The 26,275-nt window shown below is 39.4% G+C and overlaps 2 protein-coding genes across 2 annotated transcripts in view; one reads left to right on the top strand and one right to left on the bottom strand.

The window, feature by feature from the left end:
• The window catches only part of LOC115570048 (uncharacterized), an 85,568-nt gene that overhangs the window by 16,393 nt on the left and 42,900 nt on the right, over window positions 1–26,275 (top strand). The gene's annotated exons all lie outside the window — the stretch shown is intronic.
• On the bottom strand, window positions 7,197–10,245 carry LOC115570047 (zinc finger protein 862-like). Its single transcript, XM_030398298.1, has 7 exons — window positions 9,188–10,245; window positions 8,974–9,093; window positions 8,690–8,845; window positions 8,466–8,607; window positions 8,204–8,354; window positions 7,959–8,097; window positions 7,197–7,874 (listed from the first exon to the last, which is right to left on the bottom strand). The coding sequence occupies exons 1-7, from the start codon at window positions 9,512–9,514 to the stop codon at window positions 7,590–7,592; spliced, it is 1,320 nt and encodes a 439-aa protein (XP_030254158.1). The 5' UTR covers window positions 9,515–10,245; the 3' UTR covers window positions 7,197–7,589.

The raw sequence follows: 26,275 nt of genomic DNA, 5'->3' as shown, positions 1-26,275 counted from the left end.
TAAAGTCCCTACATTCCAAATTTTACACAGATGTAGCCAACAATATATAGAAGGTATGTGCTGATGTGGTATAACTGGCATTAAGCATGTCCTAGTTATTGTTATTCAAATATGACTTATAAGAGACCATTACAAAAACATGTTTTAGAGCTATGTTTGAACTGATATACTTGTTTGTGTTGTAGCCATAAACAAGCATGTTCCCAGAAAAGACAAGTTATTAGCTTTCAAATTAAGTATCACACTTGCATTTTGACCTTCTTCTTTTGTAAGCTTTTTCATTTGGGTATGTAAATAGGAGGAAAATTCCTTAAAAAAAAGGGTTGATGTTAATGTCCAAGAATAAAGTATATGTTGTATAATGACAAACCAGAACTTAGGGCATTATCCACAACAAAGTTGTTGGGTGCAATGGCTGGAAGCATCCTGCAATACTGATGTCTCTGTTGTGGAAGCGATGTCTGGTGTGCATGCTAAAATTACATTTAGCACAGAAGAAGGGGCATGGTCTGCAGTCAAGAAAACTGACAACAGCTGAATTGCTCCCAAACTGTTGGCAGGTGTGGGTTACCAAATTTCATTTTGCCAACGTGGTGTTAACAGACATGGTCACTCTGCTTCACCTCTCTGAAAAGAGAGTTTTCATGTCCACCAGTTTGACGAAGCCAGAGGAGAAGCTATTAGGGTTGGTACTTCCTGCTCATCACCTGGGCATTGCTGAGTGAGTGTTTGAGATCTTGTGAAAACTGTTCTGTTAAAATATTATGAGAAATTCAAAATCACAAAGACAACTTTGGAGGAGGAGAGGTTGTGCTCACTGTGGCGCTGGTGGACCAGGTGGCGTGTGAAGGCTTGGGTTGAGCTCGAGGCGGGGATGCCATCTGCAGATGTGTGGTGAGCTGGGTTGCACGGTGTAGGGGCACTGGTAGCTGGAAACGCATGATAATTAAGACCCCGTCCAGACGACAACGCTCTTTTGCGAAAATGCACACGTATTGCATCGTTTTGGCCGATCGTCCGTACGGATCCTGAAAACGCAGCGCCTGAAAACGCACTTTTTTGAAAACGTGTCTCAGGATGGAGAAATCCGAAAACGCAGCCCTTCCGTTTTCATGTGGACAGCAAATCCGCATACTTTCCAAAACGATGACGCCATCGCCCCACCCCTCGACCTCTTGCCACTGACCTCTGAACCCCGTGACGTCTCATAACAACAACAACAACAATGGCGGATTACATGCTTGTGTTCATGCCGCAGAAGATATTGAGCCTTTCTTGCAACTTACTCACCTTGTAGTTGAGTGTAAGTGGCAGCAGCAGTTCGACCTCATTAACGGTACACACAAACGATTCTGGTTTCCTTGCACTTGCCATTTTCATCTTCTTGTTGTGTTCGGGTTCTCCGTCTACTGTCTGTTTGTTTACAGCGCGCAAGTCTCCCTGTCTTCTTCTCCATTTTTGGTGAATGTCAAGCGCCACCTAGAGGCCTGGAATATGAACTACAGCGTTTTTGGTCATTTTCAGTGGATCCGTATGGATGCAAATATTCTTGAAACGATGCAGAGGAAGACGGAGAAAAAAAAAGATTGTTTTCGCCCATCTGGACGGCCCCTAAGTCTTAGAGAGGACACACAGAAACACTGATAAGTGAACAGAGTAATCTAATGTATAACTTGACAGCTGTCATGAAGGAATCTTGATGAATATTTACAACTATTGTCATAAAGTGTCATTTTGTCAATTAACCATTACCCCTTGAAAATGACATAATGACATGAGCAACATTCAAGATTCCTCCATCATCATCACAGGCATCATGTCAGTTTTATGACCACCCCTTCAAATAAAATGACACCCACATGAATTTGAATTTAAAAGACAAATCTGTTTCATTCTGCACTAACTATTACCCTACAGCAGCAGGACAACGTCTGGCCTATACTGTAATCCAAGACTTAATTTGTGATGGCTGATGTCAAGATGTGTCCCTTTGGCTGGTTGTCCTCAAAACCTTTTGAAAGCAACACTCTGTCACTGTGTCACATTCTACCAGTGGGCTGGTAGTGAGCTTTTGTCTGCATCATTTCTTCCTGAACAAAAAAACTTCTACAGAGACGTTGGAGACAGTCGGGTTGTGCAGCGGTCTCCTCCAGATCTAAAACATGTTCAGCAAACAGCAAACTCTGTGTACACAAACAATATTCTCAATGCTTGTGTTCATGTCTAGAGACCCTGGTGATACTAGGAGCAAAGTTTTAAGTTGTTTGGAGCCTTCATAGTGTTTTAAAAATAGCGATTTTGATGCTATCGCTAAAGTACCCCAAGCACTCCCGATGAAAATGAGTTTGACTCGGAAACAAAAATACAGTAAATCTTAAAAGTGCCTCTTTCATCGTAATTATGCTTTTACACACAGGTTTGGCTCATATACATTCACAAATAAAGCCTAAGTTGCATTTTGGCGAGAGTTTAACTTTAATAGACTGAGACCCAGGTCCACTGAAATCCTAACATTTGGGTGAAAAGCGATGTAGTGCGGAATGGTGCAGCATTTATATTCTCTGTAACGTCATGGCAACTCTGCTGGAACTAAAGTGAGTTCAGACACATCTCTGCCGATGGGTATCTAGATACATACTGTACTGATGGAGCTTGGCACACTGTCTTTTGTTCTTAGGCTTAAGTGCGTAGAGGCTGCATGTTAGACTTTTGGCTTTACATGCAAGCCGCTTTACTGTCTAAACCATGTGGCTAGGTCTCATCAATTCAGAGTTTCAAAAAGATATAGGGAATCACAAGCTTTATCCTCTAATGTATTTAATAAAATTAATTAACTACCCCTCCCAAACAGAAATTGGCTAATGAGAAAATGGAAGGTGTAAGACCAGCTGATGGTCGGATTTGCTGCATACAGGCACAAGACCAACAATGTGCTGCTGAGGCTCAGGGGGTGCCAGGCCTTCTAGCTATCAAACAAAAATTCAGCTTAGGGAAAAAGAAATACTGAATGACCTCAAACCAGACACTGGATATTTATTAATTATTCAGTTATAAATAATATTCCACAGAGTCTCCTAACAAACACTAATCAGAAAACATTTGAATATTAAGTAAAAAATAATTAACTGTTCTGATCAATACAACCAGGCTTGTATGGTGCCAGCAGCAGCTTGTTACACAGCTGAGAGTGTTCAACTGTCCTGTTGTTGCTGAAGGACAGATCACCCATCTGCCACTCTTCCATTCATCCATCCATACTTCTTTGTCCATCTCTCTGTCCATCTGTTCATCAGTGTTTCCCTCCACTATGCTGTTAGACCAGGATGAAGCAAAAGGTTAAACACGCTGCCTAAACTTTTAAAACTCCCTGAGGGAAGTGCTTTTTTTTATTAAACCTTACTGAGTTTAATACATGGTGACACCCTCAGTAGAATGAATGGTGCTTGAATGGGTGTGTTCACTGTCAAATCTTGACAACCCATGCCACTCAAAGATAAGATAGAATGATCCTTTTGGGAAATTGATTAGTAGCAGCTGCAGTACAAAGTGGGAAAACAGCAAATATAAACAAATAAAAAAAATAGTGTAAACTTTCAGAAATCTTTGAATACTTACTTCAAATTTTACTAATTGGTCAGTATCTTCCCAAATCAGTTTAAAGCTGTTTGTTTGCGTGCAATACCACCAGATGACAGCTTATTTCCTCAAGTTTTGAGACTCCTCAAGTTATCCATAAAACCATAAAAGACGGTTTTAATTTTATGACCTATCCAACTTGGATAAATTGGAATCCAATCTAGTGACAGGCATTAAGATTAAGTATACTAATTATAAATCCCCAAATTAGAGGAACACTCAGTTGTCACAGTAGCCCTTTTTACACAGCGACGCCACATTAAATCCGGAGCGGTGGTTCGTCAGTTCTCCGCTGATGGTGATTCACACAGAGTGAAGCATCTCTGCCTTTCCGTGTGTAATTCACACAGAAAGCCGGCGCTGCTGCTCCTAAAGAGGCATGATGGTACACGTCATGATGATGCTGTCGGTGTGTTTTCAAGGTGTTTACCCGGTGTCCCCCTGTCAATCTATACCGGTTTATAATCATATGGATGCTGTTATAATGTGTTGTGATTGATATCCTGACCCACCAAACATCCTGGAAAGTGACGAAGTTACGGTTTTCACGCTAAATTACATAATTAGGCTACATAATCGCCATCAGTAAACTGGAAGCTGTCCGACTCACTCGCGGGGACGGAGGCTGATTTCTGAAGTCTGAGGTCTCGGTCTGGAGGGCTGACCATTGCGGTGACTTATTTTCATCACAAACACTCTGTGAGTTTTTTGCCAGTGACAGACAGTTTTTCGGGCAGAAATGTGATGAAGAGTCGGTAGGATGGGCAGGAGGACGGACGCTTCTCCACATATATCTGCAGTATTTTTTTAGAAGAAGAAGAAGAATCTTTATTTGTCAGACATGAAACACACCTGAAATGTGTCCTCTGCATTTAACCCACCACTAGCTGCACATACTAAGTATACACATACATACACACACAAGCTAGGAGCAGTGGGCTGCTATGTCAGCACCCGGGGAGCACACATGGGGGTTTGGTGCCTTGCTCAAGGGCACCTCGGCAGTAACCTAGGAAGTGGACTGGCACCTCTTCAGCTACCAGTCCACTTCCATATTGTGGTCTGTAGCTGGACTTGAACCGGCCACCCTCCAGTCCCCAAGCCAAGTCTCTACTGACTGAGCTCATTTCCTCATATAATTTGCCAAAAACAGTTACAGTTACTATGTTACTTTTGTTTGGACATGTAACGTTGCTTTGTGGGACATTTCTCTGTATTAAGTTAAAAAGTTGTTTTTATCGAATTCAAGGCTTCCTTCAGGTGCGCACATGTTCGCAGTTCACTGATAATCTCTGGTATACCTCCATGTCCCGTCTGTCACATTTATACAATGTACATCAGTAATTATATTCAATATTCAATATTTGAATTTCTATAAAACTGGCAGTACTGGGGTTCACCCTTTTTAATGAAGTATATTTGATATATATCATATATAATGTTTTTGCATGTCTTCATGCTCAAGTCAAGTCTCTAGGGTGCAAGTCTCTTATGGCTTTAATGAATTATCTATTATTTGCTGTATGTGACGTGGTCTACTTAGAACACTGCATGATTATATCTAAGGAATTTAAAGCATGCACTGTTTTTGTCACTCCTTTATCTATTAGCATACAGTATCAACATTGTTCATCAGTTTTTTGTATGTGATCCCTTTAAACAGGCTTATTGCATTTCAATATAAAAAAAACATAACAATAAAGCTTTCCTTTAGAGTTCATAGCACTTTTTGCCAACATTAACATACAGCTACAATGAAGAGCGAGTATTGAGGGCCTACGTACCTACTTAGCCAGCAGATGGCGACAGCAGACCATGAATTGTTATATTACCTAACCAGTTTAACAGTCAAAGCAAAGCCAGCACTATGTGAAAAAGTGTGGCAAACTTTAATCTTTTCAGAGTATTTAGCTATAACAATTAACAGTAACAGTTTAGAGATTAACATTGCTCAGGTTGATGCTAGAATGCTGAGCCAGAGGGACACTCTGTTTTGCACTCAGCTGCTGTTGGTTGTTACCTCATCAGTAGCTTAAAGTGAAACAACAAGTCAGAGCAGGGTTAAAAAGTTTGTAACAGAGATTTCAGCATGGAGGATTATAACTGTATCTAACTGCACTGGCACAAATCAAATATTCTCTGGCTGTGTCTGTGTTTTTGTTGGCAGCTGGTTTATAGTACAAATAGTCAGCGGTGGTGGTGAAACACCGGATTGCCAATTTTACCTTCCCCAGAGAACACACCATCCTCTTTGGCCAGCCAAGCCAGTTCGCAGCTGTGTCTCTGTGTTATTAGATTCGACCAGATACGTGCCAGATACAGATAGCTGATCGATTTCACCAGTGGCGCTGCTAGCCATTTTGGTGCCCTAAGCATAATTCCTTTATGATGCCCCCCCCCTTGTGTGTTTTCACTTTGTATATGTAGCCCTGTCTAAAATCATTTAGGATACAGCGCATAAAATTCATTTCAAAGTATTATAAAATGTTGTATTAAAGGTTCATGATAGTTAAAAGAGAAAGTTCATGATATTAAAAAACTAATGGTTCAAATATGTGCTGGATAAAACGTTTAATATGTACAGTCTAATAAAAGACTATTTACAGTTAAAAGATAAATATTCTAAAAAGGTTAAGTTCCTAAAGTTTATAAAATATCTATGATCCAAAGAAAAGGAGAGATGAAGTAGCAGTGTATCATGTGTAATCTAACTTGTTACCCGTTTTATGTCAGTCATTTCATTCCTTTTCATTTTTTCATCTCATTTTGTATAAATAAATACCTGTGAGGTTTTTGTATTTAAAATACAGTTGTGGTGGTCATTATTAAAGTAACATACATTATTAAAGTAACATATAAAATAGTTGTATTTTTCCTACAACGAGCCCAGGCCCAGTCTCATCGTATTAACCACTCTAGCTTTTCTCTAACTACATGGGACCTGGGTTACATAAACACAGTACGCAGAACAGGTCACACAGGTCTCTACATTGTCACCTGCTGATGGACTCTCAATGACAGGACTTGTGCTTTCAGAGGTGGTGGTTCTCTGCTGTGTATCTATAACATAGTGGATCAGCATTTGTCAAAGGAGGACCTAGGGCTTCAGTAGTAGGTTTCTTGTGGCTTTAATCAAACATTTCAGGCAGCACAGACATAACATAACACACACATGCCACCAGGGGGCCTCTACTTTCCTGGCAGGAAGTAACACACACTTGGCTTCCCAAGAGCTCCCTCTAGGGTAATACCAAATATTAGCAATCTCAGGATATTACATCCCTCCCCTCTCACGTCTGCAGCCATCATTTAACTGAAAGAGAATATAAGACATCATGGAAACAAGTAAAATTAAATTACATTAGCCATGTTCCTCAACTTAAACCTTAGTTCCTCAAAATTATAATAACATACAGAGTATATTGTTTTCTTCACTCTTACAACTTAACCTTTAATTCCCTCCAAGAATTGTAGCAACTGAAATTAATTAACCAGGGCTCCAGACTAACTTTTTTTACTAGGAGCACAGTGGCCCCTAACTGAAAATTTTAGGAGCACAATCACAAAATTTAGGGGTGCACACCGTGAATAAATATGCAAAGCAAATATTATCATTTCCAATCATTTTATTGTATTACTGATAAATACTTATCTTTTTTTAAAACTTTGTCACAAGCAACATTAGAAAAATAAGACATACAGACATTACCAATGCAGAACTATTACTGTCATTACAGTATAACATTAAAACAGTACAATATTATGATTTAGAAATCATAACTGCAAACCAATGTACAGAAATGAAGTCAATAAAAAATTTCAATAAGAATGTCAATAAAGTATGTGCACAGTACCGTAAATATATTAAATGTATGTAAACATTTGGGGCACTGGTCAACAACTATGCCACTACAGAACAAGTAGGCCTTAACAAGCCTTTTTTTCACTCTCCCTTAGAGCAGATCCCCCTGGTGTCCAAGAGGCTCAGAAGGCCAGCCCTTGTAATTTGGCCTTCTAGACCTTTTACCCTGACTGAACCACGTTTGTACAGCCTCCTTTGCATCAAACTCTTCCAAGCTAGGTCCCTCCATGCTAATGCGAATCAAGTCCTCTACAGTGTCTACATGCAGAGACCCCCTGACATCAGATTTAATCCTCTTCTGAGCAGAAAATCCCCTTTCACACACAGCAGAGGAGATGGGGAGGACCAGCATGATGTGCACAAGATGTGGGATGTTCTACAAAAAATATAACATTAGTTTAGGCCTTATTTAATAAGAAGGTCATAATTGCCAACTAAATTAACAAGGACATGACAGTACCTTGTAATCAGAGCCGAATGGCAACTTTGTTACCATCATCTCCCATAGGGCATGGTAAGACTTGTCCATGTAGTTCCTGAAGATGAATCTCTTCATGGATTGATATTCCTCTCTAGCCAGATTGGCATCACAGCCATTTCTGAAAAGAGTGAAGGGAAAAGCTGACCAAACAATCGAGGTAGATGTTCGAAATGTTGTTCCGTGATACACTTTTTGTCATGACAGTTTAAAAAAGAATCACTAACCTTGTTAAGACAGAGGAGAAGTGGTGAAGCAGGAAGTCCAGCTCCTTGGCGCCATAGTCTGTCAGCTGATCTCTTTGCCGTGGCCAGGAATCATGACAGAATATCTTGAATGACCTCACTGCCTTTGCTGATGCTAATGTGGACTCTTCATCTATCAATGAATAGAAAGACAGAGTTGAGAGAAAGAGAAAGATTACATGTGTCATAATGATAGCTTGTCTTATCTTCACAGACGTTTTTATCATTGTGTGCTTTCACTTGCCAAGTAGACTGCTGAATCTTTGCTTCAAGTGCAGCACAATGCATTCAACGGTTGCTTTCACTGCTTCTTGCAGCTTTGGTGTGCTTGTGATGGAGACACCATCCTTTCCTAGCCCAGCAGCTTCCCCTTTGATGGTGACCCCCTGAGTTCACACAACATTCAACATTAAGACAAGGATTTAAAAAATCAACTCAGAAGCTAAAATGTATTTAATAATGGCTCACCTGATACTTGTACAAAGGGCGAATCTCATCATTATCCTCTTGTTGTCTTCTCTGGGCCTGAAGATCTGCCAGTAATTCTGCTAGCTTACCACCTGGCTTACATCTCACTGACATGGCCTCAATAGTTGCAATGAGATTCTCAATCCCATTCACAGCCTGTAAAACATTTTCGTTAAACATGTGAAAAACATAAAGGGGAAAAACAATAATATGACTAGATTAAAATTATTTGTACTCTGATTTAATTAGGTTTAACAATATTCTTATTAACATGTCAACAATACCTGAGGCAAAATGACATCATTCCTTTGGAGAAGAAGGCTGAATTTGCCGATGGCCTCAAACAAGTCAGCCAGGAAGTGACAGAAACCCACAAAGCTTCCATCTTCCATCATCTTCTTGACCTGCAAGACACAACCAATCAGTAACAACTAACCACCAATATCAGTAATTTGTATGTATCCCAAATATAATATCATCTTGAAATTAAATACAGACCTTCTTTGCTCTCCCAGCAATGTCAGCATTGGTTGATGATGCAGTCAAATGTTCCATGTGGTAGCAAACTGCTGTAAACTGTCCAGGACTCCGCAGGTTTCTGTCCTTCCCTCCAGGTTTCAGTAGGGTTTGCAGGGCCCGGTTTACATGTGGGAGCCAGCGTGTCCCACTGACACTACCTGGTACATGGACACGCACACCCAGCTCCTCTCCAAGTGCTCGCAGCTCTCTCATAGACTTGCTGCTAAAGTGGTACGTCTTCCAAACCATGTTGAGGAGATTATGGACATGATCCACCATGGGGATTTTCCTTTGTACAGACAGCATTGCCAGCTCAAGTCTATAATTACAATGAATTCAACTTGAATTAACATGCATTATTTACCACCATAACCTCAGCCTCAAGGTTCACATAACCTACCTATGTGGCGTGCAATGAAATGGGATGACAAAATCCCCTGCCTCAGCTTGGACCAGGGCTATAACACCTCCTTTGTGGCCGAGATTGACAGCTGCGTCATCAGCCCCCATTGCAACTATCTTCCCTAGCCACCCTGTTTCTGTCCCTAGATGCTGGAATGCTGCTTTGGTGGCATCATACACACCTCAAAATAAAATGTTATGACTATTGTTTACAATTATATTTATCATATTCACTGGACAACAACCACCAGCTCCCTGAACAGTTTATTTCCCTGTCATCACACTTAAGAGCTGAATCATTATGGCACATTTATGTGGTTATTTAAACCACAAAAATATTCATAGCAGATGAAAGTTTCAGGAATTAGTGTTGAGTCTAGGCCGTCCAGACGAAAACGCTCTTTTGCGAAAACGCACATGTATTGCATCGTTTTGGCCGACCGTCCACACGGATCCTGAAAACTCACTTTTTTTAAACTGGGTCTCAGGGTGTAGAAATCCGAAAACGCAGCCCTCCCGTTTTCATGTGGATGGCGAATCCGCAAATTTTCCAAAACGATGACGCCATCGTCCCACCCCTTGACCTCTTGTCTCTGACCTCTCACTACAACAACAACAATGGCGGACTACATGCTTGTGTTCGTGCGCATAAGATATTGAGCCTTTCTTGCAACTTACTCGCCTTGTAGTCCAGTGTGAGTCGCAGCAGTAGTTCGACCTCATTAACGGTCCACACAAACGATTCTGGTTTCCTTGTACTAGCCATTTTCGTCTTCTTCTTGTTGTGTTCGGTTTTCCGTCTACTGTCTGTTTGTTTACAGCGCGCAAGCTTTCTTGCGCATGCACTGTGTCTTCTTCTCCATTTTTGGTGAATGTCAAACGCCACCTATCCACCTGTTTCCTCAGAAGCCTATGGGGGCTGCCATGACAGATAACTACTTCCGCCGGCGGTTTTCTGTTTCCGGTTGCCTTGCAACTGCATGATGGCCGCTGCCGCTAAGCTAGCCCTAAACAACTAGCCTTAGGTCATAAGTGCTATATTGTTTTTAAAATGAGCTCAGGTACAACATGTGCCGTTGTTGGTTGCCACAACAATTCATGAAAATTTAAGTTTTTTTCAGAAACGTCTCGTGTAGTACATCAACAACTTAGTCAACTAGTCCATGCCCTGCGCCCTACACGCCATGCTGAGGAAGGAGGAACAGAGACTAGCGCGGCTCGCGGCTTTGACACTAAAAATATTTGGGTTTCTGAATATCTTCCACAGTATAGCTGCTGCATGACTGCATGACTTCCCTAACCCGGCAACGTCCGAGCAGCCGCCTGTCTCCACGACTTCACTTTCCTTCAGCATTATCCACGCTGTATGTTTAGCTTGATTGACACTCTGGCTGGGCGCTACTGCTGCCTTCAGAAATAACTCGCTGTGTTTCTTCAGCAGTACTTTCCCTATGTTGTTACTGTGCAGGTAGTTGTATGCTTCTGTGCTTTTGTAACTGCGTAATTCTCCACCGTCAACACCTTCAGAAAATATAAGATAAGCATTAGCCCGACGTTAGCTACATCGACGTAGCTAACGGTTAGCTACATCGATGTAGCTAACGTCAGGCTGATGCCGGGCTAATGCTTCATGTCATCTGTCAACTCCGTGAGAACTGTCCTCATGACTTATTAAAACATCTGTTCTGTTTATCCACCGCCGATTTTTATCCATTCTGTCGCTTTCTTTGTGTTAAAAAGCCGGTTTTTAGAGCGAGCATGACAGCTACGCTAGTGTAAACGCCGAGGTCAACCAGCTCAACCGGAAGAGCATAACCGAATATCGCTATGAACCATGGGTAAACTCACGAAGTCAGGAATAAGGTGGATAGGCCTGGAATATGAACTACAGCGTTTTCAGTCGTTTTCAGTGGATCCGTATGGATGCAAATATTCTTGAAACGATGCCGAGGAAGACAGAGAAAAAAAAGATTGTTTTCGCCCGTCTGGACGGCCCCTTAACGAAACATAAAAACATAAAACATAACTTTAATTAGCATAGGCTTACCTTGTGCATGTGCATGTTGTACTCCGATGTGGCCTATCAACATATTTGTTGGTTTTCCTTGTTGCAGGATCCTTGCATATACGATTTCACATTCCTTTGTAGAAATATCAGTGTCCCAATCAATCATCATGGACAGATACGGAGCATCCTTAATCTTCTCATGGGTCTTTTGTTTCAGTGTATCTGCGATAATCCCAATAACCTGTGCGCATGCTGTGTCATTATTATATGTTTTTCCTTTGAAGGTTGAGTTGGCCTTTATATTTGGTGAATGGAAGTTCCTCCTTAGCAATGAAAAAGGCCGTGTTAAACTTCAGTGTTAACTCGGCCTCCTCGGCGCCCTGATTTACAGCCTCTTGTCTTCGAAATGCAGCCGAGAGTGGAGTTGCATTTTCACTGGCATACATGTCACGGCATATTTTATGCCTTAGACTAGCACTGTGTTTTACTAACGTATTGTGTTTTAACTGCCCGCTGCCGGCATAACCTGCGAACTTCATGTTCCCGGCATGTTGCGGATATCGACTGCAACATTTGCAGTTCATAGAATCCGCCTCTCTGTTATACCGTAGCCAGTCTAACTCACGCAGCCATTCCTCACGAAAACGGTAAAGGTATCTGCCTTTTTTTCGCCACACTTGCGACTTCAGATTCGGACTCATCCTCTGAGTTAGGCTCTAACTCTGGCACACTACTCGGTTTAACGGGGAGAAAATACGCATCAAGAGTTCACTTTGCCATTGTTCTCTAGACCTTCTTCCGTGCTCAAATCAAATTTAGGACCCACCCCCTCCACACATTAGCCACTTACAGTGACATTCCCTCCCCCTCTCACACACATTCGCCCGCCACCTGTCATTCCAGATTCCAGATTATTTGATTTGCCCCTTCCACGTACTTGTGTAAAAAAAAAAAAAAAAAAAAAAAAAAGGCAAACAAAAAAAACCCTGGCATATTTAGTGGTGCGACTAAATGGAAAATTTGGTCGCACAGTCTCCAATTTTGGTTGCAAAATGCACCGATTTGGTCGCAGTCTGGAGCCCTGTTAACTGTCTGTTAGACATACATTTAGGGTCTATAATAGTCTGGAGGACACCTCTCTCTAATAGAGCGTTTCAAGCTTGGTGTTTGTGGTTCCTGCACTACAGGACTAGGCTCACTCTCCAGCTTAGGTGGACCACTCTCAGAGTTCTTCCCAGGGGTTGTTGGACAGACAGACGCAGGGGACAGTACTTGTTCTGGCACCACAGTTTGTGGGTTAGTCCCAACCTGGGGTGTACTGGGATCTAATTCAAGAAGTCTGCCTAGCTCCCTCCTCCTGATCTGATCAACATGTCTCTACAAAACCTATCTATTCTCGGTGAGAACGGTACAAGACAGTGGACCCGTGCAGCTCTCAATGGTTCCAGGGATCCATTTGGGACCGTATCCATAGTTCTTTGTAAAAACTAGATTTCCTGGATTAAAACATATGAGTTTGGTAGTCTTATCATGATGAGCTTTTTGTTTCCATTGTTTCTTTTCCATCTTGGTTTTCAAGTCCAGGAGTAACAAATCAAACATGGACCTTGGCCTCCTGGACATGAGCATCTCCACCAGAAACAAACATGTGGTAGAGTGTGGAGTGATTCTGTAACTAAACAGGAATCTTGACACTTTAGTTTCCAAGCTCTCCTTTCCTCCTTGCATCCTCTTCATCCCCTGCTTAAAGGTCTGAACTGCTCTTTCGGCCAACCCATTTGATGAAGGATGAATTCCATTTTTGGACATGAAATCTGCAAACTCAGCACGTGTAAAGCAAGTAGCATTATCACTCACCAACATTTTTGGTAATCCACGGATACTGATGCTTTGTCTAAGTTTCTCAAGGGTTACATGAGTAGTTGCTGTTTTTACTGAATATACATCCATCCACTTAGAATGTGAATCAACCAGCACCAAAAACATTTTGCCTAAAAAGGGACCCGCATAATCAACGTGAAGTCGAGTCCATGGCTTCTCCGGCCATTCCCATCGATGTAATGGTGCTGTAGCAGGGGACTTGCTGTGCCATTGACAGACTTCACACTGCTGTACTTCACTTTCTACATCCTGAGCCATCCGAGGCCACCAAACACATGACCTGGCCAAACTTTTCATCCTAGACATTCCTAGATGGGACTGATGCAGCAACATTTTTCTTCCTTGCTGAGGAATAATGACCCGAGCACCCCACAGCACACATCCATCTCGAACACTTAATTCTAAGCGTTGGGTAAAACAAGGCATGAATTGAGGCTCTACTGCAGCGGGCCATCCTTTTAACACAAACTCATGTACATGTGACAGTGTCACATCTTTGGCTGTCCATTGTCTTACTTGTTCTGAGGATACAGGTGCATCATCCATCACATCCAGCATCAGCACAAGCTCCTCCTCCCCTCTTTCCGCAGGGTGTGCCTCTGGCAAGGGAAGCCTACTTGGGGCATCTGCATTCGCATTTTTGTTTCTTGGCCTGTACACTATATGATACTCATAAGCGCTGAGCCAGACAGCCTACCGCTAAACTCGTGGTGAAACCATTGTACTACAGGTTTGGTTTCATTGAACAGTAAAATCCAAGGCTTACAATTGTAAAATTCCTGCCATAGAGGTATTTGTGGAACCTTTTTATACCAAAAATCACAGCCAAACCTTCTTTATCCAGCTGCGAAAATGCAGTAAAAATGACAGTGTTAATCCAACACATTTAATTTTAACACTGAGTCAGTGAACATATGTTCTGTCACGGCGCCCAGCTAAGTGTTCCCCTTTTGTTTTGTCAGTTTCTCTCCTGTGCTTTCTGTATTTTATTTTGGTTCTCACCATGTTGTTCCAGGTCCATCACCTCCCGTCCTTGTGTTCTTCCCTCCTGTGTGATTACCTGCCCCGCCCTGATGTGCTTCACCTGTGTCTCTTTGTCTCACCTCCTGTGTGTTTAAGTAGCCTGTCTCCCCCACCTCCGCTGCCAGTTCGTCTTAGTTTGTCTAGCGTTCCAGCCTTTTGTTCCCTGAAGCTTCTATTGTATTTTCCTGTTTTTTTGGACTTTAGCCTGTTTTCTCCGACTCTGCCTCTGCCTGACCCTCTTGGAAATTGTTTGCCTGTCTGGACTGATCACCTGTGTACTGACCTCCTTTGATTAAAAACCCTTCTCTGAGTTCTGCGTCCTGCGTTTTGGGTCCTGTCCCGTAACATGTTCCTAATCTACACAGTGTAAAAGTAACACTGAACAGGGACATAACACCCATAGTGTTATTTACATTTGACTCTTTAGAGTTTAAGTGTTAATCAGGATTTACTTTTATTAATTCACTCGTCATACGTGTCAAACCTATTTAACACTAAGTGATCATTAAGAAATTACTCCCAACAAAGTGTTGATTTTATATTGACTCATGCTAATTTTAAACATAATTTACTCATGTACTTACACCCTATAAGTGTTGTTCTTACCAAACATCTTCATGATTACTCCTTTTTAATATCATGTGTTCTTAAATAATAATTACTTTTTATACTTTACCATATCCAGCTAACACTTAAACAAGTAAAACTTAAAATATTTACAGGGTGAAAAAACACCAAACACCATTAAATCCATGTCTTAATACAAATGTAATAAAAAAATTAAATCCTAAACCCTCCAGGTTCAGTTTACATTTTCTTTAAGTTTTGAGATCCAAGTGTGACAGGCAGCTCCCTTATCACCTGCTTCCTAACAGTTAAACTTCACTTTCAGTTTAAAAGATGAAAAACAAAACAAAACCATTGCCCTTAAAAGACATGGTACATGGGGCGTGCAGGTTGTCAGGTGGTTAGAGCGCATGCCACGAACGCCGGGGACCCTGGTTCGAATCCGGCTGGAGGACCTGTACTGCATGTCACACCCCCCATCTCTCTCCCCTTTCCGATCTATCCACTGTCAATAGAGGTGTCTATTCCTGAAAAACAGATCTCTTAAAAAAAGACATGGTACATTTAAAATTGAACATTTTTAACCATTTCTCAAACACTGAAAATATGTGTTAAGTGCATTTCAGAGGATACAAACATCAGGGGATAATTCTAGCCTTTTTCAACTTAGAACTTACTTAGCCACAATCAGGAAAGATTTGCCAATTTGCAACCTCATTTGATCCATCCACATTAGGGATAAAGTGTGAAAAATTCCTGCAGTTGCTGCTGATGCTCTCTGTATCTTTGGGGTAATGTACACTTCAAATGATGTCACTGGTAGTGGAAGAACAGATTTTGCAGCTGCATGATGCTGTACCCCAGAGACACAGAGCACATTGGCAACAACTGTAGGCATTTCTTTCCACATTGTATCACTAATGTGGATAGATTGAGACAAGGTTGAAAATAGTGACAGCCATAGTGGCTCAACTGCTGAGATCTTGTCTGGAATCAATCAGTACAGTGTCAGATGATAAAACTGTCTTTAGAATGAATAACAATAACTATTCTTTTTCAACATGAATGAATGCAACAAACCACCCTCAGGAAGACACAACTGACAAAGGGAATTTTCAATAGGAGGATATGGAAGCAGTATTACTGTAGCCACATAATCAACAACTTTTGGTGATCATCAATAAATGACTGGCATTTGATTTATTTTGTTTTCTTATCAAATATTCAAGTTGTGTGTTAGAATTAGATTTGACACAAACAGACAAATTCCTTGTTTATCTTGCACCTTTTCATCCTGCTACCTGATTACCCCCCAGAGGAAACATTTGCAAAAGTCGACATCTTAAAATTTACTCTACTTTGGAAATCCATCCATGTGCAAAACTGTAAACATTGCTTTAACACTCAGTGTTTAATGCTGCATTAGATGGCAATATGGAACTTTAAAAAGGGAGGACTCTGTTGGTCCATATGCCATTTGAACATCCACTGGTTTTAAGTACAGCAACTCTTCAGCATCAAACACTCTAAGTGCCTGGAATGGCTTGAACAAAATTTTAAATGCATGGTAATGTTCATCAAAACAAATGGTCTCTACACCTGAGCCAGTAAGAATAACTTGCTTATCTTTCACAATAATAGTCCTGGGCCCGTATTCACAAAGAATCTTAAGGCTAAAAGTAGCTCCTAACAGGCGAATTTAGGAGCAACTCCTAAAAATAATGGGCGTGTCAGTCGTAACTTTAGGACTCCACTTAATTCTCCTCATAAATAAATTTCTTTATCCAATATCTTTTCATAGGCTTTGTCATGGGCTTGTAGGCAACTTCCTTATTTTCACTTCATGCATTGCGTTGCCTAAATGACTTTTCAATGGGCTGCCCTGTCACTCGACAACCAATCACCGTTGTCACCGCTTCTAAGTGCGTCCTTATAAAATGACGTCATCCATAGCAACAGAGAGTTACTTCTAGTTTAGGAGTTCACTGTTTTCATAACTAAAAGTAGGTCTCAGCGGCTTTGTGAATTACTCTTAAGAAACAACTCCTACATAAAAACTTTTAGTCCGATTTAGGAGTACTCCTAACGTTAAGATAAAAGTCTTTGTGAATACGGGCCCTGATCTTACAAAATACTGGCATCTCATCAACTACCTCAACACATACTATTAAGCCAGGGCGATATTTAGTGCCATGGTGCTTCACCCACCTCACCGACAGAACATTAGTAGATATTGCAGTGTTAACTTTGGCAGCAATGTCAGGACCTTCTTTCAATTTTCCAAGCTGCACCATCTTTCCTGGCTGAAAGATTCCTAATACAAGGCCATGTATTTTTGGCTAATGTCTTAGTGATATTTTTGAAACTCTTATTTATTTATTTTTTTTATTATTATATTTTTCTTTCAGTTAACAGACAGACAACGAAAAACATATTACAAAAATAATCAGACATTGTAGTAAAGTAAACAAAAATAATAAAAAAATAAGTAATAGTAATAATAATAATAATAATACTAATTAAATAATTACATAAGGTTTCAGTCAGAGGATACAACTTCAGAAATATATGCACTGGGTACCATAACAACAAACACATGAGTACTTACTTACAATTGCATATGCCTGTATTCAATAACAAAAGCAATGTGTAGTTCATTACCTGTATACAAGACAGGTGAGACGAAATATATATAATATCTATGAGAACAACATTTTACAAATCATTAGAGATATTATTTGTTATATATCTTACCCATTTTTTCCATCTTTTTTCAAAAATATGCACTTGATTTCTAATTCTCATTGTTATTTTTTCCATTACGTATATCTCATTTACAAGATCCTTCCATTTGGGATTACTTAAGTTATCATCTTTTAACCAATTTCTTGGAATTTGTTTAATTAATGCTACTCTTATTATTAAAAATAAATATATATCATTCTTCCTAATGTTTTCTGGAAGTTTCCAAGTAATAAAACTAATGGATTTTTATTTACAGAGATGCAAAAAATATTTGACAATTCTCTCAAAATTCTTCCCAAAAACCAAGTAAAACTGTACATGACCAGAAGACATGACTGTGGTGGGCTATTTGCTCCCCACATTTCCTCCAACAGCTTGAGGTTACATTGCTTTTATATTTACTTTGGATTTGGGGTGTCCTAAAATATCGATTTATATTCTTCCATGCAAATTCTTTCCAGCAGTTTGAATTAGTTGTTTATGTATGTTTTTACGCATTTGTTCTACTGGTGAGATATTGCAGGGTATTTCATTTTCCCATTTGTTTTTTACATTAAGATCCATTTGTTTATCTTGATAATTATCTTGTATTATTTTAACTAATTTAGTTACGAGTTTTGTTTCAGTATCACAGTCATACAGCTTAAGCATGCATTTTATGCAGGGGTTTATTTCTTGAGTAGATTTCTTTTTTACAACATCAAAAAGATAACTTCTCACTTGGAAGAATCGAAAATAAATGAGACTTGGGTAAACCATATTGTAACGATAGCTGTTCAAATGATATCATTTCTTTATCCCCAAACATTTGTCCAAATTTACATAAACCTTTGGATGCCCATATGTTAAACGTTTGGTCCATTCTATTAGGAGAGAAGTCTGGATCACTCCCCATTTCTTTCAAGAAAATGACATCTTCATTTAATTTTAAGTTGTGGCAGACTTCCCTCCAAACCTTAAGTGTAGCAACTACCCATCTATTGTCTACATTCTCAAAGTATGATTTTTTGTATTTTGAAAAAGGGAGAACAGTTAATGGTATATCTCCACCGTTCAATTCCATCTCTCTCCATTGTGTTTGTGAACATTCTCCCATCCAAATTTTAACATTTCTTACTTGTGCTGCTTGATAATAAGCTTGCAGGTTTACAAGGTCTAGGCCACCCATTTCTTTTGGCAATTTAAGATAATTCATTTGAATTCTTGGGTTCCTGCCATTCCATATAAACTTCCTTATAATAAAATCCCACTGTTTGAAAATGTTAGAGACAATATATATGGGTAGTGCTTTAAAAAGAAACAAAAATCTTGGTAATATATTCATTAGGGGTGGTGAAAAAAATAGATTATTGATTAATCGCGATTATAATATTGACGATAATGATTCGATTATTACATTTCCAAAAATCGATTTAAGAAAAAAAAAAAAAAGAAGATTTTTTTGTTTTTTTTTAAATAGTAATACAAACTGGAGTCCTCCTCTTACTGGCTTCCGCTACATGGTCCACAGTCTGGAGCCAAGATATGTTATTCCATCCCGGAGCTTTTTCACACTTAAATTGATTCCAAATCTTTACAAGGACACAAAGCTTTCCATGCAAGTGTCCCTCAACTCTGCTCACAGGGTAGCAATAACCTGCAATGCCTGGACATCCAAAACTACAGTCTCAAAAGTGACCATTACACAGAGGGGCGGTTCTGGGGTGGTGGGGGGCAACAGGGGCCAGTGCCCCCGTAACTCTGAGTCTGGACCCCCCTGTGGCCCCCCCGACAGGGAGTCTGCATCAATAATACAATGACAGATTTCTTGTGAAGATTTTGTTTTGAAGGGAAAGGCAGAAATAAAGTGTCTCAGCAGTTTACTACCCAATCAAAATTGCTGAAATTGTAAACACTGTTTTGTCTGAATGAGGGATTTATCTGTTTTTCCAGGTTGTATGTGCCCCCTAACAAAAAAGGCGGTCCCAACCTGGCTCCTCTATTAAAACTGGTCTAGAACCGCCACTGCCATTACAGCTCATTATGTCAGCAGTTAATGGAAGCTAACGTCCTATGTACTTCAGGCGAATGCTATGGATGATAGCTAGACAAGCGCAAATATGTGTGAGTTTCTCAAAGCAATGGCAGACGAGTGGGGAATAGAGAAACACGCCCTGGTTCTCGTCACCAACAATGCTTCTTACATGAGTCCGGCTGCTGAGCTTGGCAGCTTTCTTCCAACAGTGAAACACTACATTTGAAACAAATTAAAAAATAATCATTTTGATATTACAGTTACACTATACAATATTGAAGGTGCTGTGAGGTGTTGCTCAAAAGATAAGTAAAATAATTCAGCAGCTGACTGATGTTAAATGGAAGATCAATCATCGTTAATGATTGAAAATCGAATCGATAATCGTTAATAATCGAAAATCGATTTGTTATCGAATCGAGACTTCAATAATCCGAATCGAATCGAATCGGGAAATTGGGCAGATTAACCACCCCTAATATTCATCTGTATAATTTTGACTCTTTTGACTAATAAAGCCAGTTTGATCTGGATTTATGAGATGAGGTATAATTTGTGTTAATCTAGTAGCTAGTATTGAGGATAGAAGTTTATAATCTGTATTTAAAAGACTAATTGGCCTATAAAATGAACAATCTGCCGGATTTTTACCTGGCTTATGCAACACTGTTATAAAAGCAGAATTCCATGTTGCTGCCCATGGCTCCTTATCCAATGCCCAATTATATGCTTTACACAAAAGTGGAACGAGTTCCAGCTGAAATTCATTAAACTCATTTGTATATCCATCACTCCCAGGTGACTTATGTAGTTTAATTTTTTTAATATGATTATGGATTTCTTCCTCTGTTATTGGTTTTGTAAGTGTAATATTCTGCTCTTCAGTCAGTGTAGGCAAATTCAACTTTTGAAAAAAATGTATTAATTTTTTTTTTTATGCACAGGATTTTGGGCAGCATCATACAATTCTTGATAATATTTTGCAAATTGATTTCCTATCTCATTTCGGCCTCTAATTTCTGCCTTTGTGTTTTTATCATTAAGTTGCATTACTGATACTCTCTTTTGCTGTTTTTTAAGTTTATAAGCAAACACCTTAGCTGCTCTGTCTTAAGAAGGACAATGATTTTTCTATCTCCATATTTAGAAAATCATTCATTGCTACTTTAGCCTCTTTAAGTTTCTCCAATACTGATGATTCCCCATAGGCTTTATGTGTTTTTTCTAATTCCTCAATTGTCTTTTCAAGTGAAGTCCTTGCCTTTTCTTTTTGTTTCTTCCTAAATGAGGCATATGCTATTATTTTCCCCCGTAGACCGGCTTTTGCCCCTTCCCATAATATTAATGTATTTACATCCTCTGTGTCATTGTGCCTTATATATTCTTGTAATACACTTCTTATCTTTATTTTAAATTCCTTTTCTAAAATAAGAGCGTTATTAAACCTCAAGATACCTGCACTTTTCTCCATGCTGCTCTTTACTGCCATAAGGGTGCATAATCGGACATATATGTCCAATTTTAATGTTTTTAACTATTGGTAAATCTTAAGAGAACATGAAAAAATAATCAAGCCTTTAGTAATTTCCTGTAACTGGGGAGTAATATGTATATTCCCTTTGAGTTGGATTTAAAGTTCGCCATACATCAAATAATCCTAGGTCCTTAGAAAATTTTATCATTAGCATCTTTTTGGGCCTTATGTTTTTGCTACTTTGTGAATCCATCTTTTCATTCATGAGTAGATTAAAGTCTCCCCCTAACACAATTATCCCTTTACTTGGCACTGTAGTTAACTCGATAATCTTCTCAATTAAACTTGTCCCTTCTTCGGGAGGGTTGTATATGTTTAATAATGTAATATTTTCGCCATCAAACACATATCTGCCCTCTTTATCGCATACTGTATTCTCTACTTCAAATGGAAGATGGTTCCTTATCATTGTTATAACACCTCTTCTGGATGTGTGATATGACGAATAAAAGCCTTGGGCTTTAAACAGTTTAGCTAATTTCTCATGTTCCATTTTGGACGGACGTGTTTCCTGCATAAATACATTGTCTCCCCCTGGGGACTTCATTTGTGCAAGCACTTTACTCCGCTTAATTGGCTTGTTCAGGCCATTCACATTAAATGAGATGAAATTAATATTCATACACTAACACATAACATGTCTTGTTTTCTATTACTTGTATTAAGTCTACCAAGTTCATTCAACCTATATCCTGTAAACCTAAGTGCCTTATTTATATAAAAAATATTTAAACCATCCTCAAAAAACATTTTGAGACCCAAAAATACATATAAAAATATAAAAAGAAAAAACAAACGACAAAATATGACTTCCACGTGAGCTACCATATTTAAGGTAGCGATTCGTAGTCTTCCATGCTTGTGTCAATGCACGGATGCTAGGGTATTTAATAAAGACCCAGAGCTGCAAGATTTTAAAAACAGCTCCAAAGAATATTTGCATCTAGGTAATAAATAGACGCTTTTGTGGTTTCGGGAAAAGTGGCCGTGACATCAAAACTGCCATCGGCAAACAAAACAATACAGACAAAATGAGTGCTGCGATTACAGTAAATATTTAGAATATAAGTTCCTTTTAATGTCATTCATTGTACAATTCAATCAGTAAATGTGCAAAAATAATAGTAATAATAATAATAATAGAGCCAGCCCATTGCAATAGCCTTAAATCAACTTAAAACCAGCACTACTAAATAAGAATTAAATCCATACACCTTGAGATCCATACACCTTCCCCTCCATCTAAACTGAAACAAGCATCCTATTAGGGATGTAACGGTATGAAAATTTCACACCGTGGTAATAGTGACCAAAATTATCACGGTTATCGGCATACCGCGGTATTTTTTAAAATGTCTTCAAAATGTTGAAAAAACACTGATAAACTGAAATAATTTCATCAAGATTTATATTTAAATATATTTATTATATATTGAAATAGTCCAAATCCAAAAGCTTAACAAAACACTGCAAAATCCACACTAAATAATTGTAAAAGAATGTATCAAAACTGTGCAAAATAGGTCATTGGCTTTTTGTGATGAGGGCACATAAGCAGCCTGTTTTTGAAAAGTGTCCTTTAATGTCTGCGTTACAGTGGTAGAATGAGTTGTAGTGGCATTAGCACTCGATTGGCCAGCAGACCCTCTCTGTGAAAAAAATGAATAGAAAATGTCATTATTAATTATTACTGTCATTGTTACTTAATACTAAGGGTGCGACCAACATATCACAAAACTTACAATTTAGATCACATCACTTTTGTGAGGAACACGTTGGATAATTTTAAACTTTAAAAAGTGAAATCTACTATTAATAAGCGGTTCAGATAACGTGCTAAATCACGGATCAACTTCATTCAGTTATACCACTATCTGGTCAATTTACATTAGTGACAACAGCAAATTAGACAGAGAAAACTCGACATACACATACATCATGCACACAAGCTTGAGGTTAATTTACCTTGCATTTGCTGAACAGTTGCGGGTGATGGTCGTAAAGTGAAAGTAAGTAAATTGGATGTGTTGCCGCCCCTGGCAACAACTTTCTTCTCGCAGCTCCTGCAGATAGGGCTGCCATCCTTGACCAGCTGTCCTGAGCATTCTTATTACAACCACAATACGCCCAGACTGCAGATTTGGTTCTCTTTGAAGGCGAAAAAATGCTGTGAGGGCCGCTACTATCACGTCCTCCCTCCGGCATGTCTTCTTCACTACATAACAAGCTGACCAGCCCAGTTGATGCAGTTCCTTCCGACCAAGTTCTGCTTCGGACACCTTGCAGTGAATCCCATGACCACGCAAACCGTCTGCTGCTTCCCAGGCTGAGTTGAACACCACCGCTCCCGTCTCCAGGAAAACTTTAAGCTTATTGGGATAGCGTGATTGGAATCGAATTTCTTGCTGTTTTAATTGTTTCTTAATCTCGATATATTCTCTCTTTTTGTTCTGCAGAGAGTTAGAGTGATCATGATCGAGAAAAATCCTCTTCCCCTTGAACTCCAGTTTCTTTTTTTTCCATGCCCCATGTAGAACACTTTCTTTAATTTGAAAGCTTGAGAATTTCACAACAATTGATCTCGGGGGATCCATCGGGTTGGTTGGTTTCCTCTGGAGTGACCTGTGGGCTCTTTCTACCCCCAGATTGTGATCGGGTGGTAAATCTATGAGACCTTTAATGAACGGGTCTATAAACTTCAGCATATCTCCAGCCTCCGTGCCCTCCAGTACTCCGTAAATCCTCAAATTGCTGTGTCGCTCTTGGTTTTCCAAATCTTGGCATTTTTCTTGCAAATATTGATTACTTTGCATGAGGAAAGATATCAATCTCTCCGAGGCGGCGTTGCGGTCCTCCGAGGTACTCATCCGACTTTCCGCCACTTCAAGTCTGCCATCCAGATTTTTAACTTCTTCATTCAGGGTTGTCACTTTCTCTTCCAGTCGCCCAAATCCGTTTTTCATCTCATCCCGTAGTGATCTCATTTCAGACCTAAGATCCGACTTAATGTCTGTTTTAAGTTCAGCAAGCACTTACTTGATTTCATCAAGAGCAGGTGTGTCCGAGCTCATGTTCTTCTTTTTTTCTCGCTGTTGGCTTCTGGGTCGGCTTTTTTTTTTTTTTTTTTTAGTTTGTTCTCTAAGATTAATTCACCCATAATTGATGGCGTGGAGAGCTTAGTCCGCCATGCGTCTCCACTTAACTGGAAACCGGAAGCCTTTGAAACTCTTAAGTTGGGTCTTGAAAAAGTTACGCTTTGCCTTGTATCGCATACACCATGTGTGCAGAATTGATCCAATATTTCTTATACAGCGAGGATAATGTGTGATGAAATGGTGCTTAGGCAAGAGATTTCTAGCAGGAAACGCTTAAAAAGCTGATGATGCTCAACAATAATGTGTTTCAGAAAGGTGGTCATACCATCCGTTAGGACTTGAGCATGTTTTTATATCTTTGACATAAAAAAGTGCACACAAATGAATATTAACTAACGATGAATTTAACTTTGGTGGAAAATTTCTCAATGTAAAATACATGCCCCCCAATTTATGCACAACTTTTTTTGGACCCCAGAGGATTAGCAGTCTCAAAGTCATCATAAAATAATTGAATTTGCAATGCATAATTTTCATTTCAAAAAGGAGGATGTGTCTTCATATACAACCCATCTTTTAAATCGAAATATACACCGTCCTTGGGAGTGTGACTTGACATAAACATATCACTGAGGTTTGGATTTCTGAGAATAGACTGCAATGTTTCTAGAATTGGAACATAGGCAAATTTGTCTGTTACAACTACCTGATCGTAGGTTCCAGTACCTCTGTTTCTTCTTTTTTTAAATCTGACACCAAGTACCTTTTCGACAGGTTCCACAGTTCTCCATTTCTGTTCAAAATATGCATTTTGTTTTGATTCAGAATTCAATGAACTAAAAGGATTTTCAATTTTTTCAAAACTTTGTTCAATTTTAGTTTGTGTACCAGTATCCTCAGAAGATAAACATTTCAAAGCTGCATCTTTAGCTTGATTTTGTATCTCTAGTACTATTTCCTCCATGGATGATACAAATCTATTTAAAGTAGATTGGCCTACACCAGTGTTGCGCCTCACATTACACAAGGCCTGGTTAACGAGTGTTAAACAACAATAAAAGGGGGATTAAGGCTAAATTTGGCTATCAATAATAATTAATGATTATTTGGGACAATTATTAATTATGATAAATAACATGATCCAATTTGCATTAGATCACCTCGGGGCACCGCCCTTGAAGAAGGGAAAAGATAGCAATTTTACTAAATCAGTCTCATAAAAATGTACTGAACTGTTTATAACTCTGGTTAATAATTAACTTAATAACTACAACCAAATTTACCATAACAGCTAGTAATGGTTGAAGGATTTTGGAGTTCTTGACAGTGTAGAGGTTGGCAACACTCACTCTTGTACAGTATTAAATAGACAGCAAGAAATTTCAAGGTCTTTTATTCAACACAAAGATGGAAACACACAATCTAACTAACATGTACTATATACAAGTGTGTGTGTGTGTGTGTGTGTGTGTGTGTGCCTGGCAGAACAAAGAAACAATGGCGGTCAATGATATCACATGTGGGTGTGATATGCTCTAGCCTCAAGGAATGTGTGTGCCTGTGAGTATGTGTGTGTGTGTGACGTGGTGCCAGGTTATAGAAGATGGTTAGTTGAATGCAGAGACCCTGAGTCTGTGTTAAGCATAATTCGACTAATGTTGGAGTTAGCCGTCTTGGAAAGCAAACTACCAATAACTTGACTTGAGGTCACAATAACACCAAAACATTGAACAAACACATACATTGAACACATTACATCAACCAGAGTTTAAAGTCATTTGCTCAGCCGTGCTATGGT

The sequence above is a fragment of the Sparus aurata genome, chromosome 19, assembly GCF_900880675.1.
Source record: "Sparus aurata chromosome 19, fSpaAur1.1, whole genome shotgun sequence".
Lineage (NCBI taxonomy): Eukaryota > Metazoa > Chordata > Actinopteri > Spariformes > Sparidae > Sparus > Sparus aurata.
This window is presented reverse-complemented; position numbering and strand designations above follow the sequence as displayed.